This window comes from Coloeus monedula (assembly GCF_965178545.1).
Source record: "Coloeus monedula genome assembly, chromosome: 8".
NCBI lineage: Eukaryota > Metazoa > Chordata > Aves > Passeriformes > Corvidae > Coloeus > Coloeus monedula.
Window position 1 is genome coordinate 29550929 of NC_138788.1, and position 16441 is coordinate 29567369.

General features: G+C 41.2%; 1 protein-coding gene across 6 annotated transcripts in view; it reads right to left on the minus strand.

Moving 5' to 3' along the window:
• GPAM (glycerol-3-phosphate acyltransferase, mitochondrial) overlaps positions 1–14317 on the minus strand; it is a 30165-nt gene extending 15848 nt beyond the window's left edge. For 3 of the 6 annotated variants that reach the window (XR_014226614.1, XM_082286188.1, XM_082286184.1), the window contains exons 1-9: positions 14070–14189; positions 13710–13884; positions 12215–12345; positions 10139–10261; positions 7120–7193; positions 4156–4269; positions 2815–2964; positions 1997–2093; positions 847–983 (exon numbers count right to left, since the gene is read on the minus strand). Coding sequence is in view for 5 of the 6 variants with exons in the window: in XM_082286188.1 (XP_082142314.1) it covers positions 847–983; positions 1997–2093; positions 2815–2964; positions 4156–4269; positions 7120–7193; positions 10139–10261; positions 12215–12316 (797 nt within the window). In the remaining variant the exon portion in view is untranslated. Of the gene's footprint in view, positions 1–846; positions 984–1996; positions 2094–2814; positions 2965–4155; positions 4270–7119; positions 7194–10138; positions 10262–12214; positions 12346–13709; positions 13885–14069; positions 14190–14302 lie in introns of those variants that run through there. The other 3 variants (XM_082286186.1, XM_082286187.1, XM_082286185.1) reach the window with 3 other exon arrangements.
• Between the last annotated feature and the right edge of the window lie 2124 nt (positions 14318–16441).

Genomic DNA, 16441 nt, shown 5'->3' on the forward strand with positions numbered 1-16441 from the left:
AGCAAGAAGTTCTCATGACAACATCCCTTCTGCTTGACAGAAGCAAAGATGAATAAAGTTATTTTCTTGCAAGAAAATCCTTTACTGGCTCAAAAAGACCAAACGTGGGTGCTTCTTTCTGCAGACAGGGTGCTGTGTATGGATCGTGGGCCTGCTGAATGCTGCAGAACTCAGGGTTCCCAGTGCCTAAAGTAATGTTAGATTATCTATGCTAAACTCTCTCTCTTTATTCTGCTGGCCCTAAGAACTAGCATTTTAACTGATAATTTGTATGAATGCCTTTTTCACTGGGATTATTACAGACCTGCACTTACTCATGTAAAATACTCTCAAAGTCAAGGTGTTTCCCTTCTTTCCTCATAATTTCCTATAATATCCTGTGGTTTTTTAGGTATCAAATATGCCCAAATTCTGTCTCAATGGCAAAATATTACCTAAAATACCTCATGTTCTTCAACCACCAGAAATATAATTTAAACACAGACTCAAGTGGAATACTTTTCACGAAGTATTATTTACCCAGTACTGTTGCTGCTCATTAGCCAGCTCACTAAACTGCATGAAGAGCTGTCCATTCACAACTCTTTTTCCCGTATCATCTTTCCTTAGTCACCTACCCACTTTGAGACTCTAAGAAAGGAATATCCTTTCTGCTTACCCTACTAAGGTTATAACAGATCTTCTCAGAAGGATGTTGTGATGCTCCCTCTCTGAACATGTTACAGGAACTGAAGAAGTTCTACATGATGGCCCAATAACAGCCAGGTAATTTTACGCTTGGACATTTTGTGCAGTAGGTCAGATCCCACCACTTCAGTCTTTTTTCAAATAAGGAGAGGTTATTACCTGAAAATGGGGATGTTGAGATTGTTCCCTGCAGCTATGTAGGGTGCTTTGATGTTATGGCAGAAAAGAATGAATGTAAGAAGCAGGTAGTCAATGTGGGACTTGTGAACCGGCAAAAAGATAAGAGGCAAATTCATCTGTGGTGGGGAGAGAAGGAAAAAAGAAACAAGTCAGTTGGTAAGAAAGATGAAATATTACTCCTTTTCTTAAATCCACTGTTGAGATTGCTAGCACCATCTTATCTGAACTGATGGTATTTTCCAGTTACCATAATTGAGTTTGTTTACTCCTGGTTTTCCTTCAGCTGGGACAAGGAGAACCTTTTAGGCAACTTGTCTTTAGCCAAGTAAAAACAAGTATTTAGTCTTAGTTTTCATGGACTGTAGTTTTCAGTTGTATCCATTACATTAACAATGATTAATACTCCCAGTTTCTTCAGACGCACAGTGTTGAGACACCAATCAAACAATTAAAGCAATGTGGAAAAATCCTCACTGTCACCAAAGTACTGGTATTTCTATTAGATATTAGCAAGGATTTATGAATAACGCGTTTCCCAAACACAGCATCCAAAAAACAACAGAAAATAACAGGAACTTTTTTTTATTTGTTTCATTTATCTAATCAGTATTTCTAAGGTAAATCCTGCAAGAAGAGTAAATTCATTTGAGTGTAAAGAAAATGGTAGCATTTACGAGTTTGTTCGACCAATTCCAATAAATATTGAGAAACTGGAAACAGATGGCTAGTAAGAAATAGGAAAAGTTTTTTCTTAAAGTTTTTTTACTCTAAATCAAGGTAAAAGTGAAAAATCCTGACTAGGTCTACTAATTTATTACTGGCTATCTCAGCTCAAAAAACTGGAAATTATGTTGGATGCAGGTTACTTGAGATAATCATTCAGCCTAACAGTTAAAATTTGATCCTGAATCAAAGGTAAACCCAGAGTTCACATAGTATTTTAGGTTATGTAACTCTCAGAGCATTATATTTAATTAAGAACACTATTTCACAGATACACATCAGTTCTACCTACAATCTCATTTCATACAGACTTAGGAAAACTCTCACAAAAAGAGAAGTGCTGCAAACATTATTAGAAACTACTTCAGAAATCTACCTTACTGGATTTTTTCCCACCCTCCCTTACCTCTGTTGCTGCTTTGACCATTTCTATTTGACCTCTGTGGATCTGGATATTCCAGAAAAAGCTGTTAAACAACTTCAGTAACACCCAGCCAGTCAACCTAAGGGAAAACAAACACAACTCAAAAAGCTTCATTTATTTTTGCTTCTGTTTTATATTGCTTCTGTAAGATTAGAGGCAAAGCCTTTTAATCTGACAACTTATATTTAAACAAAATTACTGTAAAATCCAATTGCCAAACAAGGTTTTCCCTATGGTTAGTAGCCATATTTCAGTCTCCTGCAGTTATGAGACAAATCTTTTTATCAACCTCAGTGAAGGCTGGGAACTAGGAACATGACAGAGACAAAATCATCCTTAGTAGTAAATGCAGACACCACAGGAGAAGATGCTATCTAAAACAAGACTCTCTCTGAGATATTCATATCTACAAATTGTAGTATTGAATAGGCTACTGGAAAAATTGTCTTTCAGTCTGTGATGCTGCAGATAGCTGCTCTTGCCCATATGAGCCTGAAACAACAAATGATGCCAATACTGGTCTAACCATTAGCACCAAAACTAATTTGAGAAAAGAAAAAGTTTGTGTTTAATCTTGTAAGATTTATTCCTTGGAAAGGCAGAGGGTTTCTGCTGCATCTGAAAATGAAGAATAACTACTATTTTATTAGCTAATATTAGAAAGTGGATTTTTATGAATAATGCATTTTTAGAGTAATTATTATTTCTGCATAATGTGTTACGAGATCTGTTGGTATTATACAGAAAGAGCTTGTCCATCCTTCCACTCACTGACAATATTGATGAGACATAGTTCTTACCTGATTAAAGCAGGTGACACATTTGCTACCATTTCCTGGAGAATTTTCCTAGCTTTTTTCTTCACTTTGTTGATAGCTTTAGGATCCGTCTGAACAAAACTACCTGGAGTACTTGGTTCAGAAGCTTCATCTACAATGGCCTTCTGGACTCTAACATTAAAAAGTAAAGTTTATGAGACAGTCCCACAACAGAAGAGTCCAAGACACACACAACAACAGCTTGGAATAAGCATCCACACTGAACAATTGTGTACTCCAAATGCATTAAATTTAATTCAGTTTTCTAAGCTCTAATGTAACAGGCAGATGATGGCTGAATGAGCTCAAAGGTGAGCATATAAAACAGTATGTACACAGTTCACAAGTACCAATACTAAGTGACTGCCAATTTTCCTAAATGGTTAATAAAGTTAAAAATCCAGGGAGGACAGGTGCAATCTCATCTTTGTTAATGTTTTCTTCTTCCTGCCATAGCAATTTCATTGACCTCACTAGACAGATTTACGCAGTTGCTCTTTTGAACTTCTACAGTATTGCTCCTCTTGAATTCCCAGTTTTACCAAGTCTAACAAAATTTTTAAGGACTATTTTCCCCACTTAAAACATACCCAGGAGACAGTAAGTGGTTTAACATACCATGACTGTGGCACAACACAGTCTGTTTTACTTTTCAAAAGCAACACTATCATCTTCAGATGGGACACAAGCATTAAAAATTCAGGAGAATTAGGAATGTTAATGTAGGCAGATTGTGCCCTCTGACAAAAGTAGCCTCGAGGAGTGAGCATGTGGTTGAATTTCTTTGTGTCCAAAGAAAACTGATACCTTAACAGCTGATCAGGGGCTCAAGATGCCATTTAAAATGAGGCATATGAAACAGAAAACAAGCTCCACAAAGTTAAGGGTGGATACTCCATTCTAAAGCCTTTTTCCATTTTTTGCTGCACTCTCCTGGTATATACTCAGGGTACTCCAAAATGCTGCTCTCCTATTATTTCTGAACACTGACAATTTCTGATGACTGCAGTATGACTTCAGTGGTAATGATTTACATGAACTGGACAAACAGAAGTTTGAAGAGCTCTCATTTAGCAATTTATTTTTGTGTGTACTGTCTGCTGTTCCCCCACTACACACTGTTCATTTAGAGACTTGTAATTCTTAAACTCCCCTTTTACTATTCCAACTAAAATTGCAAGCTACAGTCCTGAAAGGCTGTGCTAAAGAGACTGTATCTTCTAATATTTTAACAGTCTGATATTCAAAACTTGCAGTTTCTAAATTAAGTCACATTTTAATGTACTGGTAATGTAAAAAACATTAAATTTTGCAATATCTTACCTGCTATTATTCAGCACATTTTCTGTCAGATTCTTGGCAAACATACCCTTATGAACATCCCTCTCTTGCACAAAAAGGACATAACAAAAGCGTCTCGCAAGCCACCCTCTGTACCTACAAAAGCATGAAGGGTATTTCAGTGTGATCCTCAAAATATTTCGCTGTCAAAAAAGTAGCATTAAAAACAACTAAAAATACAATTAAGAAGCAAAATTAAGTAGAGTTTTATGAATGGCTGTCTAAAGGCTTCTGTATCTTCTAGTAAATTGCCAGTATCTTCGTGTTATGGATGAAACAACTGATACACAGCACAAAACATCTGAGACAACTGGGGTCTGCATCCTTCAATTCAGGTTGATACTGTCTGAAAACATCCACAGAATCACAAGGAAGTAGCAACCAAACTAGCATATACATTTTCTCTGTCTACTGGAACTGACTCCCCAGCTCAACGAGGCCAAATGAAGTAATAGTGTTGATTTCCAATTTGGTGCCCCTTTCCACCGAGGAAAGAAAATGCCCAGCAAAGAGGTTTGTCAACTTCTTCAAGGAACACCGAGTCCTCTTGGGAAAGCTGCTCACGTAAGCGCAGGGTAAACTCTCACAAACACTTTTGAAAATATGTTTGCATTAGTCACCAAAACTAAATCCACTGTTTTAGTTAGCTTTTCTTCCTTTACAGTGTTTTCAAACACCCAGTCCTATGTGTCTTCTCCATACCTTCTCCTAGCAAAGTTTTAGCAAGAGTAGAACCACTAAATAATCAGTAAATCTCACTATAAATTCAAGTGTTTAAGGTAACTTATGCAGACAGTCTGTTCTTTTTAAATTAACTCTGTCCTCTACTCTAAATCATATAAGCAGCAATCACCTGAGAAAATATTATTTGGAATATCAAACATCACAGAAAATGCATGTGACACAAGACCGGTTTACATCCCATCCCCAGCAGTGGATATTCATTACTATTCTTCTTCTCACCTCCCTCATTTACCAGGTCAGGAGTGGACATGCCACCCTTACACAAACCAAACACCTGGGACCCCCAAACAGCAGAGCTGATGCGACTGGGCAGAATTAACAGCTGGATGAAAAATGAAATCCTGGCCATTCCTAAGCCCAGAGCAGCTAAGTATTATGTAAAACCCCTGTGCTGAGATCTGCTGGTGCAATGGCTGGCTGCTGCTCCAGCGAGTGTCCCAAACTGAACCGTGGGTGACAAAGCTCATGGTGGTTTCCATGCTGGAGCGCCGCCAACGTCTCATCCCTTGTCATCACTCGAGTTACTGATCTTGGTGGTTAAAGCTCCCTACCACATTTCAGTAAATTTATACACGTGTTAAAAACAGCGAGGAAAGATGAGAAGGAACTTTTACATTGTGGAAGGCCAAAGCCCTTGAGTGCACTGTAATTAAGATGGGTGCACATGTACAAGTCATGGGCACAGAGTAGCACGTAATGATTACACAAATATTCAGACCTGCTATTTGTGCTGTAAGAAGAAGACTGGTGACTGTTTTAATTGCTTCTTTTTCCTTTTTCCCCTTCTCTTTGGGGTTTGAGAGACTTACTGATTTTTTTAGAAAGCAAAGATACGGACATGCTTCTTTCTGACAACAATTTTGGTAACTCTGAACATATCACAACAGCACACAGCTACTGCAGGGATCTGTCAAGCTTCTACATTCATTTTACAGCTTAGACACAATGTAGTTTAATTGGAAAAATCTGTTTTCTGATCATACAGCAAAGAGAGAAGACAAAACCCACACAGAATGGACCAGTCATGAGACATTTAAAACTGGAAGTTGTACCTCAGACAAAGGCCGTGATAATGTCAATACAGTTACAGTGTGCTAGCAGTAAAAGAGGACCCCTCTTGCTTTCTAAGGCCAGGAAACTGTGACTATGTAGCCCCATGGGACCTCAGAATTTCATTAAAATTGTCCATTTTCACACTACGACATTCTGAGCTAAACGCGTTTATTTCAGAGTAATTCAGTAACCCGTATTTTTTACTCCTTATATTTCCAATTCAAGTAACTTTGACCATTCAAAACCATTCAAGCATTGGACTTTTAAAACTAATTTTTAAGAAGTTAAATAGTATTTCTGTTATATTTCTGTATTCTAAACTAGAAGCTCAACTCCTAAAAAACATAATTAATTCAAATTTAATAAAGAACAGCCTCTAACATTAGCTTCCTCCCTCTCAAGCACACACAATGCTGCCTTTCTTCCACTCAGACACTTTGACTCATTTCTTTCAGGCTGCTGGCCTCTTTGTTTGCTCTGACTCTACAACAAACACTGCAGGACCTTCTTATGCTAATGATTACTGTAAAAAAAACTTAGCAAGAGTTACTAACTTTCCAAAGAACAGAATATTTTTGTGCAATTCCAATATCCTCATCCCAGAACACAACATACGATTCCAATAGCAGAAAGACACGAATTCATTTTTTAGATTTTTCATTTATACCCCATTTCTCAGAAGCTGCACTCTGCCACTGAGGCAGAGAAGAGACAGACTCATAAGACATATTTAGATTTAATTGCCATTAGTGATAATAGTCAACATCTAAATTGTGAGGCAGATCTGCTTAGTAAATTAATTAATGCAGGCTGAAGTGCATTCTGCACAAGGGAATAAATCCAGTCCCCTCACCATTATGCTACAGATGCTGCCATCTGCACTAAGGGAGAAAGAATTTAAAGGTGCTCTGGTTTTTTTGTGAAACAGGTTTGACCCCTACACTACTTGTCTATAACCTCAAAGGACTTTGCTCAGCTCACAAATACACACAGCCAGATTTAACAAGTATACTACTGAAGTCAGCACCAAACTTCTGCATTTTAGGACCCCAATATATATTAACTCAGTCCAGACCATAATAGAGATTTCCCTGTCATAAAATCAAAACACACTGAACTTTAAAAGCAAAAGCACACTTGCTATATTACCTCGTATGTGTTTCATTGATGTATATGACATTACGTAGACCCAAAGAAGGAATACTAGAATTGAAGAAGTTATCCTGTAAAACCAAGAAAAAAGAAGATTGATGGACTACTTCATTACATAAGAATAGCTTTGTCTGTTACATTCACCATAAAATATAAGATAATGCAATGGTTTTCATTTATACTATAAGCAAAGTCAAACCAGAGAAGTGCTGAACCTGCTTATACAGTACACAAACTGTTCTGAATGAAAATGAAATTCAAGTCACTGTTCCCACATCCAGTACTTTCAAACCATTCTCTAGGCTTTACTGTGTGGTTGAACTGGTTACACTCTTCAAGCCACAACATTTCATCAGATTCTGATGTAATATAAACCAGGACTTGTCATAATACAGAACTCCTCTTTGAGACAGAACTTTATTAAGCCACATTGAGCATTAGTGTAACCATGAGCGTTTGACGCTCAGTCTGAGACATCCAGCTTGCCAGCAGATCATGTAACAGTAGCCCAAGGGTCAGGATATCCATCCATGGTTAGGTGGCAAATCTCCACATTCCTGCTCTGCCTGAACAACAAACTCAGCCTTGTAGATCCTTGTTACAGACTCCACAAGCCAAGGTATTAACTGGGATGAGTTTAGGAGCACTTCCACAACAAATATTCCTTAGCAGGAAGACCTAAACTTTACTCTTCCATATTTCAAGTAAACACCTCGACCAAGAGGCTGATTTCTTTCTACTTAAATAACACATCATTATAAAACTGGTACCTTGTCAGCAGTGAATTACAGCTGAAACTACTGGAACTGTACATGTCAAAGAAGACAAAAAAAGGACAGCAAAGGAGAAAGATGGTCACCAGCAATAGGAGAGCTGCATAACAGCCTCACCACCAACTCTGCTATGGGAGTCAGGTAAGAGTCATTTGTATTTCGTTTAGGATGCAGCCTTGCCACAGAATTAAAATATATGACCGTGCTATGTCATTTGCAAATCAGGTAGAAATGATGTGCTACAGTGGGAGCACAGAGTCTCCTGCTCCCAGCTAAAGCACAACTGGACTGTACAATCAACCAATTGTTGCTCTAAGCTCTTAAGAGGAAACTTCAAGGTAGTGCTAATTTCTTTGACTATACACTGGTGATTTTTTGTGGCTCTTATAAGCTGATGACATGTTCTAGCAAAGAGACACAAAGTGACTTGTTCTTGGTCTCCCAAACAATCAACAAAAAGTTAAGTATCACTGAATGCCAGTCTATACCAGTCCATACCCGTGCTCTAAGCGTCAGGTTAAACCTCACTATGAAACTCATCCTCCAGCTGTAATGCCATACTTTAGCTTTTCCTTATTTAAACTCTTCTCCAATCCTGTGTCAGGCAGAGCATGTGGTTCTGTGAGTTCAACTGAACCAATTCAGGATGTCCCTACTGGCACAAAGAAAAGCCCAGTTCCCACCACCACATCCTGGCCTTTCCTGCTGACCACTACCCTTCGCCTCTTAACTTACAGCACATCTAGCACACCCTTTAATGTCCCACCTTCATGCAGACAAGACAAAGAAACTAAGATAGACAGACTGAATGAATAAAGCAGGTAGTTTTCTGCTTGGTTAGTGAACTTGATCAGCCCTCAGGAGAACAGGAAGGAAAACGAGAGAGAGAAGCAAGACTTCCCACTCTCAGCCCTGGCAAGTTGTTAGTTCGGCCAACACACTTAAGGAAATTTGTCTCATTCACTACTTTTCCTTAAGAAAAATAATGAAAAAGGCAGCTCAAAAAAAAAAAATTGGAATCTAATGAGAGAATTTTCTTAGTTACTGTCTGTGCAAGGATGGTATTTTTTCCTTATAGCAGAAGGCAATAAAGGGCTTAATAGGTTGTGCCCCTTTCTTAAGTGGGATCTCAGGATAGTTAATTAGTCTCTTACTAAATGGACGAAATACAGAACAAGATTTTTATTTTTAAAGCATAACTCCCAGTTTGAGAGTAACAGCCTAATTACTAACAGGCTAATTAATAAATGTATGAAGCCCTAAGCTGAGGATTCACATATACCTTTTTGTAAGTCAAAACACTTGACTTATCTGTTTGAAGTAGTCTCAGTTTATCTAATTGCTTGTCTTGTTGCCCATACCATACACAGCCTTCACGGAACATTTGGATTTCTATATCACATTTGTATGTCATCGCAGCAATTTTCTGTTCTAGCAGAGGAATAGAGTGAAATAACTTCTCTTTGGTAAAAGAGTAAAGCAAATTTTCACTCTAGCCCAGCCAGTGAAGGTGTAACTGAGTGCAATCCAAAGCCCAGGGTGTACACATAGTCAAATTACATGACGAACTGGTTGCAAATTGCATTATGCCATTTATCAGCATTTTGCATCTTGAGCTTACAGAAAGCCTGCCCAGTGCAGTTCAATAAAGTTCATATTTTAAATCAGCTTGCACAACTTCTCTAGAGCCATCCTGACACTGTTCCCAGCAGACAAATATCCCCACTATCACAACTGGCAGTCCTTGTTTCCAGGCTGGGCAGAGAGGCAAGGAATCAGCCAGGTGTAGAAAATTAACTTTTCTTTCAAGTACAGGACTGAGCAAGTTGGAAAGGAAGCATACTGCTCAGCTTCAAAACTGTATTTATTCTGTGGATAGAGAATTAAAGTGTCCTAAAAGCAAACTTTCACACTTTCCTATGCACCAAATTCCTATTATTAATCTAACAGACCAGGTAATTTTGCTATCCCATGTCCCAGTGATCATTCTGAGGAGCTGAAGAGTTTTGTGCAAGGAGTAAGTCTGCACTGAGAGGTGGGAGACCAAGCATCACAACAGATGCGTGCCATTCCTTAATTCCATGACAAATTAAATGCAACCACAAACAACAGTGAAAAACTACAGCACTTTATAAAGTAGAAACATTACGACCTTAATTCTGCAAGTAAGGAAACTACTGCAACTTCATTATGCTGCAACTATGCATTATTGTCAGACATAATCCATTCCATAATCTTCTTACCCGGCTCTGGGGAGTGCATACATAGCAACATCGTCCCACAAACGGCCTTTTCCTGCTCAGCAGAGCCTCCTTCCATTTTAAAGTGGCAGATCGGAAGAGAGTAGGACGAGAGTTACACTCTCCCTGCAGAACAAAAGACCACTGTGTAAATATGCAGAAATATGTGTTTTACTGTGTATGGGAAAACTTTGAGGAAGAGGAGTTGATGGAGGCACACAAAAAATTACCCCTCAGTTGTGTAAAGCACAATTTTTTCCGAGGTTTTTCTACAATTTAAAAAAACAGAAGTAAAATCTCAGTGTTGTACTCTACGTATCTAAGCACTGCTGCATGGGCTGACACGCAAAATTTTAAAAGGAATGATAACTGTAATTAAGAAACAGCAAAGAAACTGCCAGCTGAGGAAAATGAAAGAAATTAGCAGTACACTACATTGTCAATAATGTAAAGGTGCTTGTAATATGAGCAATGTATTTTAAGGTTCAACTGAACATCACCCTGAAAAATTGCAAGACGACTCAATGTATCCAAAACATTAACTCCATGGACTCCGTAGGCACTTTCAGCAGTTTCACGCAGAGTGATAGGAACTCCTGTGCCTTCTCCAAAGTTACACTGTCTATCTGAAGATTACAGAACAAAAAAGTCCAGAGTGACTGCATTCACAGAACTCACTCACTGTGTTAGGACATAATGCAAAAACTGTAGTTAAGTATATTTTCAAAGACATTGATTGCTTTCATTAAAGTCTACTGAATTATCACTTGCCTGAGAGGAAGGACTGGGTTGCCATTTTTAAACTACGCATTTTATTGAGAGGGAAGTTACTTTCAGTATTAAAAGAGAAGTTACAGAAACAAACCAAACCAAAACCAAAATGTTGTTTAAAATAGAACTTTTAAGTGGAAGAGCATCAGGGTAGAACAAAGGCTGGACACACAAATAGAGATCACCACATACTCAGCCCAGTGAGAAAGACCTAGAGACTCAAAAGCCATGCTGAAGATGCTTAAAAACTGAATCGTGCATTTACCACATTTGGCAAGCATCATGAACTGGCAAATACTCCAAGGCTAAGTCTTCCATATGAAATAAACAAGTATCAAGATGCTAAGCTTGCCATAATCCCTCCTCTATCACCTTCTTTCACGCTAATTCCAAAACAAACCAACTTTGTAACAATGACATCTTCCTTCTGCTTGCCCCCAACCCCTCACTTAACTCCCCAACGTTTTCTTACAAAACCTCCTTTTTATCTCTTCTGACTTGCCTGCCCTTATTCCACTTTCTCACAGACCTCTTGTGCACCTTGCTGTTCCATGTAACTTAGATCCAAGCTAGATAGAAATCCCAGCTGCCAGGACATCTGTCCTTTCCGTCAACTCTGACCACGTTTCCAATTCTTCTTCTGTATCAAGTTCAAACTCCTCCTCTCCAGATCCATGTCTAATTCCTCGTGACCTATGCTGCTAAACCAACTGCCACCATCCCAGTCCCCATGTGGCTCTTTTGGCTCCACCCAGACCGCTCTGCTCACTGCCTCCTTTGTCCCTTCCAAATCCCAAGACTCACTCAATGGAGGACACAGACTTTTAATATGCTCCTTATTTATATCCACCAATTTTTTCCTGCCTTCTGGACTGCACGGAAAGCTCCAGCTTCAATGCCTATGTGAATGTGCAACTTCAGCATCAAGCTCCTTTTCACCTGCACATTTTAAACTACAACACTCAGAAGAGCAATAAACTTCCTACTTGACTTTCTGTTTGACTTTGGCTACTCTAGAGTGGGATTTTGTACATTTACTGCTATATAAAATGATTAGCAACATCACACCAGAAGACTGTAAGACTATCAGTAGGGTTTGACAGGATTTTTCTTTTCTAGCAACATTATTCTTTGGCACAGAACTGAACTGTTGATTCCTCCTTACATTTCAAGTTAATTAAAACCAAATTATCATGCATGAGGGAGGTAATGCCTTATCTTCATTCTTCATAACAATAAAAAGTCCACCTCCAACTTGAAGAAATAATAAGATAAATAAGGTCAGTAACATTCAAAATTTTTACTTACCCATTCTTCACTGGAATGCTTACATCTACTGATGCTGCAGTCTGCTGAGGTGGACAAATAGGAAACATCTATTGTTCCAAGGGACAAAGCAGTTTCATCCATGACACAGGAGTTGAACTGAAGATCACAAACTGCAAAATAATATCATGCATGTATTTGTATTTTATATATACATATGCATGCACAGAAACACATGCCTAATTTCAGTGATGGGCATCTAGCAATAAGTTAGCAAACTGGATTTTTTTCACCCTTCAGTAAAAGTTCAGTTCCAAAGACACTTCCTTGCAGCTAGAAATTGGCATGATTTTAATATGCTAAAAACCCCAGCACATTTGACTTTCATCAACACAGCACACCAGTCAGCTTCCTGCATGCTTTTCTCTCCCTGCTCTTCTTCCCATAACAGGTCACTATAGTCCCTTTGTAATTTTCCACCGTTCTTTACTGCATGGTTTAAACCATGCAGCCATAAAGATACACGTCGGACACTTTCAGAAGTTTACAATTCTCTTGCACTCTGTGACCTTGCTCTTTCATAACTTGCTTCTCAAGGACACCTACGATCCACAAAAACTGTCATTAATGTTCTCACCTAATCCTATCTCACAGTATATTTTATATGTCTGGTCTAGCTGTAGTCAAACCAGTTTGCAAATTCCTCAGAAAGAAGGAGTGCTCTATAGAAAAGCACACCCCTAAATGTGAACACGCTGCTAACAAGTGACATTTCAGTCTTGTGAGATTAAAGAGCAGTAAAGAAATCTAAACTTGCATTATTATTTTGAAACGGAAGTTTTGAAGTTCATATAATTAACACAGTAAATAATTATCCCTTGGCCAAAAAAAAGGAAGGACAAACATATTAAAACAACTTAGCTTTTTTGAAAAGACTACAAGTTAAACTGCTTTGTTATTGAGAGCCACTGAAATAGGAATCCCAGCATTTTCACCAAGAGAAACTGTAAAGAGGCAATTACCTCTTCTTCCATCTGTCACTGCAAGGAAACTTCTATCATGGCCAGGCTGTGGGCCACCAGGAATGAGACAGTTCCCACCCTGCATGCTAAGCTAACATCTGCAACAGCAAGACCTAAAACTTTAGTTCAGCGTTTTTGCCTTAGTGCCTTCCCCAAGCTGCCACAAAAGCATCCCGTGATACCTCCACGCAGAGAGCTACCACTACAAAGTGGAGTCCGAGCCAATATAACCATGCAGACCACGCATATCCTGACACAGCCTAAGTACCTAAGTTATCCCTTTGTCTTTGCTGGCTCTTACATTCAATCTGCCTTTTATTTAAATGACTCCTCAGACAACTACTATCTAAACCTCCCGATAAATACAAAAAATGCCTGTCAACCTCTAAATGATGGAACCGAAATGCGTCCCACTCCTGCTCAAGGTGACCTTGGCTGCACCGGTATACACTATATTTAAAAAATACGCAATTAAAAGCCCGTGTCAGCAGCAGCCGCCGCCGCCGCATACCTACCTGTGAGCCAACCCGCCCCCCGAGCGCCCGCTCCCCGCTGCGGCGCTGGCGCTGTTCACCTGCCGGCCACCGCCATCCCCGCGGGCTCCAGCAGCGCTCCGGGCTCAGCAGGGCTCCCTCAGCAGGGCTCCCTCAGCAGGGCTCCGGGCTCCAGCCGCGCCGCTCACCACACCTGCTATAAATAAAACCGCGGCGCTGAGCGCGGTGCGGGTACGCAGCGCCCCGGCCACGGCCGCTGCCAAGGGGCCGCCCCGCGCCCCGCCGGCCGCGGGCGGGCACCGGCCGCCGGAGCCCCGCGGAGACGGCCGAGGCCCCCCGCGCCCGCCCGGCCCCACGCCGGCCGCCCCGCTCCCCCCGCACCGCTGCTGCCGCTGCTCCGCCGGCGGCCCCGTGCTCCCCGTGCTCCCCGCGCTCCCCGCGCTGCCGGGGCCGCACCGCCCCTCCCGCCACGCGGCAGCCGCTGCCCTGCCCCGCCCCGCCGCCGGGGGCAGCACCGCCCGCCCGCCCGGCCCGGCCCGGCCCGCACCGCCCCTGAGTGCCGCCTGCCCCGTCCGCACCGCCCGCTCTGCACCCGGCCCCGGCCCCGCGCTCACCGCGGCTCCGCTGCTGCCCCAGCCCGCCCGCCGGGCCCGCGGCGGCGCCAAGCCTGACGCGACTTCCTGAGCGCCCGGCCCGCAGCGCGGCCCTGCCCGGCCCCGGCGCTGCCCTCAGGGCCTGCGCACCCCTCGCACCGCTGCGGTGCCCGTCCCCAGCCCTGCCCGGAGCCGCTCCGGCCGCCCCGGCCTGGTGCAGCCGCCGCATGGTTCAACAGCCGCTTCCCTGGCCCCCTCCCCCAGCCCAGAGAGAGCAGCGACTCACGGCTGTTTTGCTCTCAAATCTGAGCTGCTAAACAGGAAAACGCTGGCAAAACGACGTGAAATGGTGTTTAAATGGGTCTGCAGCGACTCAGAGTTGGCGCTGAGAACAACTGCAGAAATTTCGGGACAGGTATCGATTTGCCTGCCCGGCCTTGCAGCAGTGCCAGTTTGCCTTCTACTGAGAGCAAAAGTAAATGTTGATTGAGATTGCTGCATGTAGCCAAACAAGGACGAGAGTATTTTTTGGCTTTGGCATTCTTGGACTGGTTAGTTTTCTCTGTGGCTTGAGTTACAGCCAAGCGTAAAGGCTCGTGCCTACATTTCTTCTCTGAATGTCCAAATCACAGCAGTGCAATACAGGAATAAACTGACAAAATACACGATATCATTTACACTAATGCAAATACTCTGCTTACAAATTTAAGTACCACGAGGTGTTAGTCTTCCTCTTAAGGTCTTCTTTCTAGATGTTGTTTTGAAATTATTACAAATGAGAATTGTAAAGTAAGAATTACAACTGCCTTTCACACATAAAAGAAAATGCATAGATGTGATAGACAAAAACCTAACTGCTGCATGCATAGGGGAACTGCCCTAGTTCCCACAACTGAGTGCCTCCAGGGAATACCAGTGGAGTATTAGAGCTGATAGTTTATGAAAAGCGTTCTGCAGTTTGTGGGTCAGAAGGGATTTTGAGTCTGAAATTTCCTCCTTTAGCAAGAAGAAATACTTAATTTTGTTGCAACGTGGACATTGGAATAAAAGACACCAAAAAGACCCTTTTCAAATTAAAAAATACAATGAGATATGAGCTACTGAAATGTACAACTCCTATAAAGTTTGTATTTCTGTGTAATAAGCAGTCAAGTATTTGTGTATAGCAAATAGTTTTCTAAAACATAACATTTTTGTACAAAGAAAAGATGATCTCATTGTATTTCTTAGAGCACATTCACATACTAAAGTTTTCATCCAATTTTCTCATAATCTGGGCCAGGAATTTCAACTTTGTCAGGTCTGGTGAAGGAGAGTTGGTGAAATAGTGCCAAACACCCACTTTCTAATTTTGGTCTTGAAAAGGAACATACCCAGAATCTCTGGCCACTTCTAAAATACAAGCCCTTTGCTGCCCAGCTTTATCATAAAGCTTTTGACTTGATGTCAACTTTTTCTTGGAGTGATTTGTTGAAAGTCAGTTGGGAAAGAGGGAGCAGAGTCTGCTTTCAGCTGGCTCTGCTGCAGCTAAGAGGATTTGTAGCTGCTTCACTAATCAGAGCTGAGCCAGGAGGCCGTAAGTGTTTCACCGACAGTCACAGTGCTGTTGTCACATCTGTGTCCTCTGTCACTACACCCTCATCTCGGCTTTGCTTGCTCAATGAGCATCTCATTGCCTTAGTGGACACCAGAGAAGGAAATGGGTGTCTTTGATCCTGTGACCAGCAGCAGGGCCACATCCCACACCCAGGGGTGCGTGTTTGACGCAGAGGTGTTGGAAGCATCGGGAAAGGGAATCTCTGAACTCCACTCAGAAAAGTGAAATCCAGTGTTACATCATGTTTTTGTGACTCTCTTCATCTAAGGAGCAGATCACAGAAGTAGTCAAAGTCCCAATATGATGCTGCAGCCCACATCCTGATCATTGCTTCCAGCATGAATCTATGTGCAGTGAGAGAAGTCAGAGCTTGAATCATGATAGAAATCACATTGGAGGAGATGATTCAAGAGCTGGATTACATGAAAACTGAATGTAACAGAGATGGCAATGAACACATATATATTGAGTCTAAGAAAATGCAGGAAACATAAGGCAGTTAAAAATCTTACTAATGTCTTACTTACTAATTTAATTGTTTCACTGCATTTGTATTGTTACAT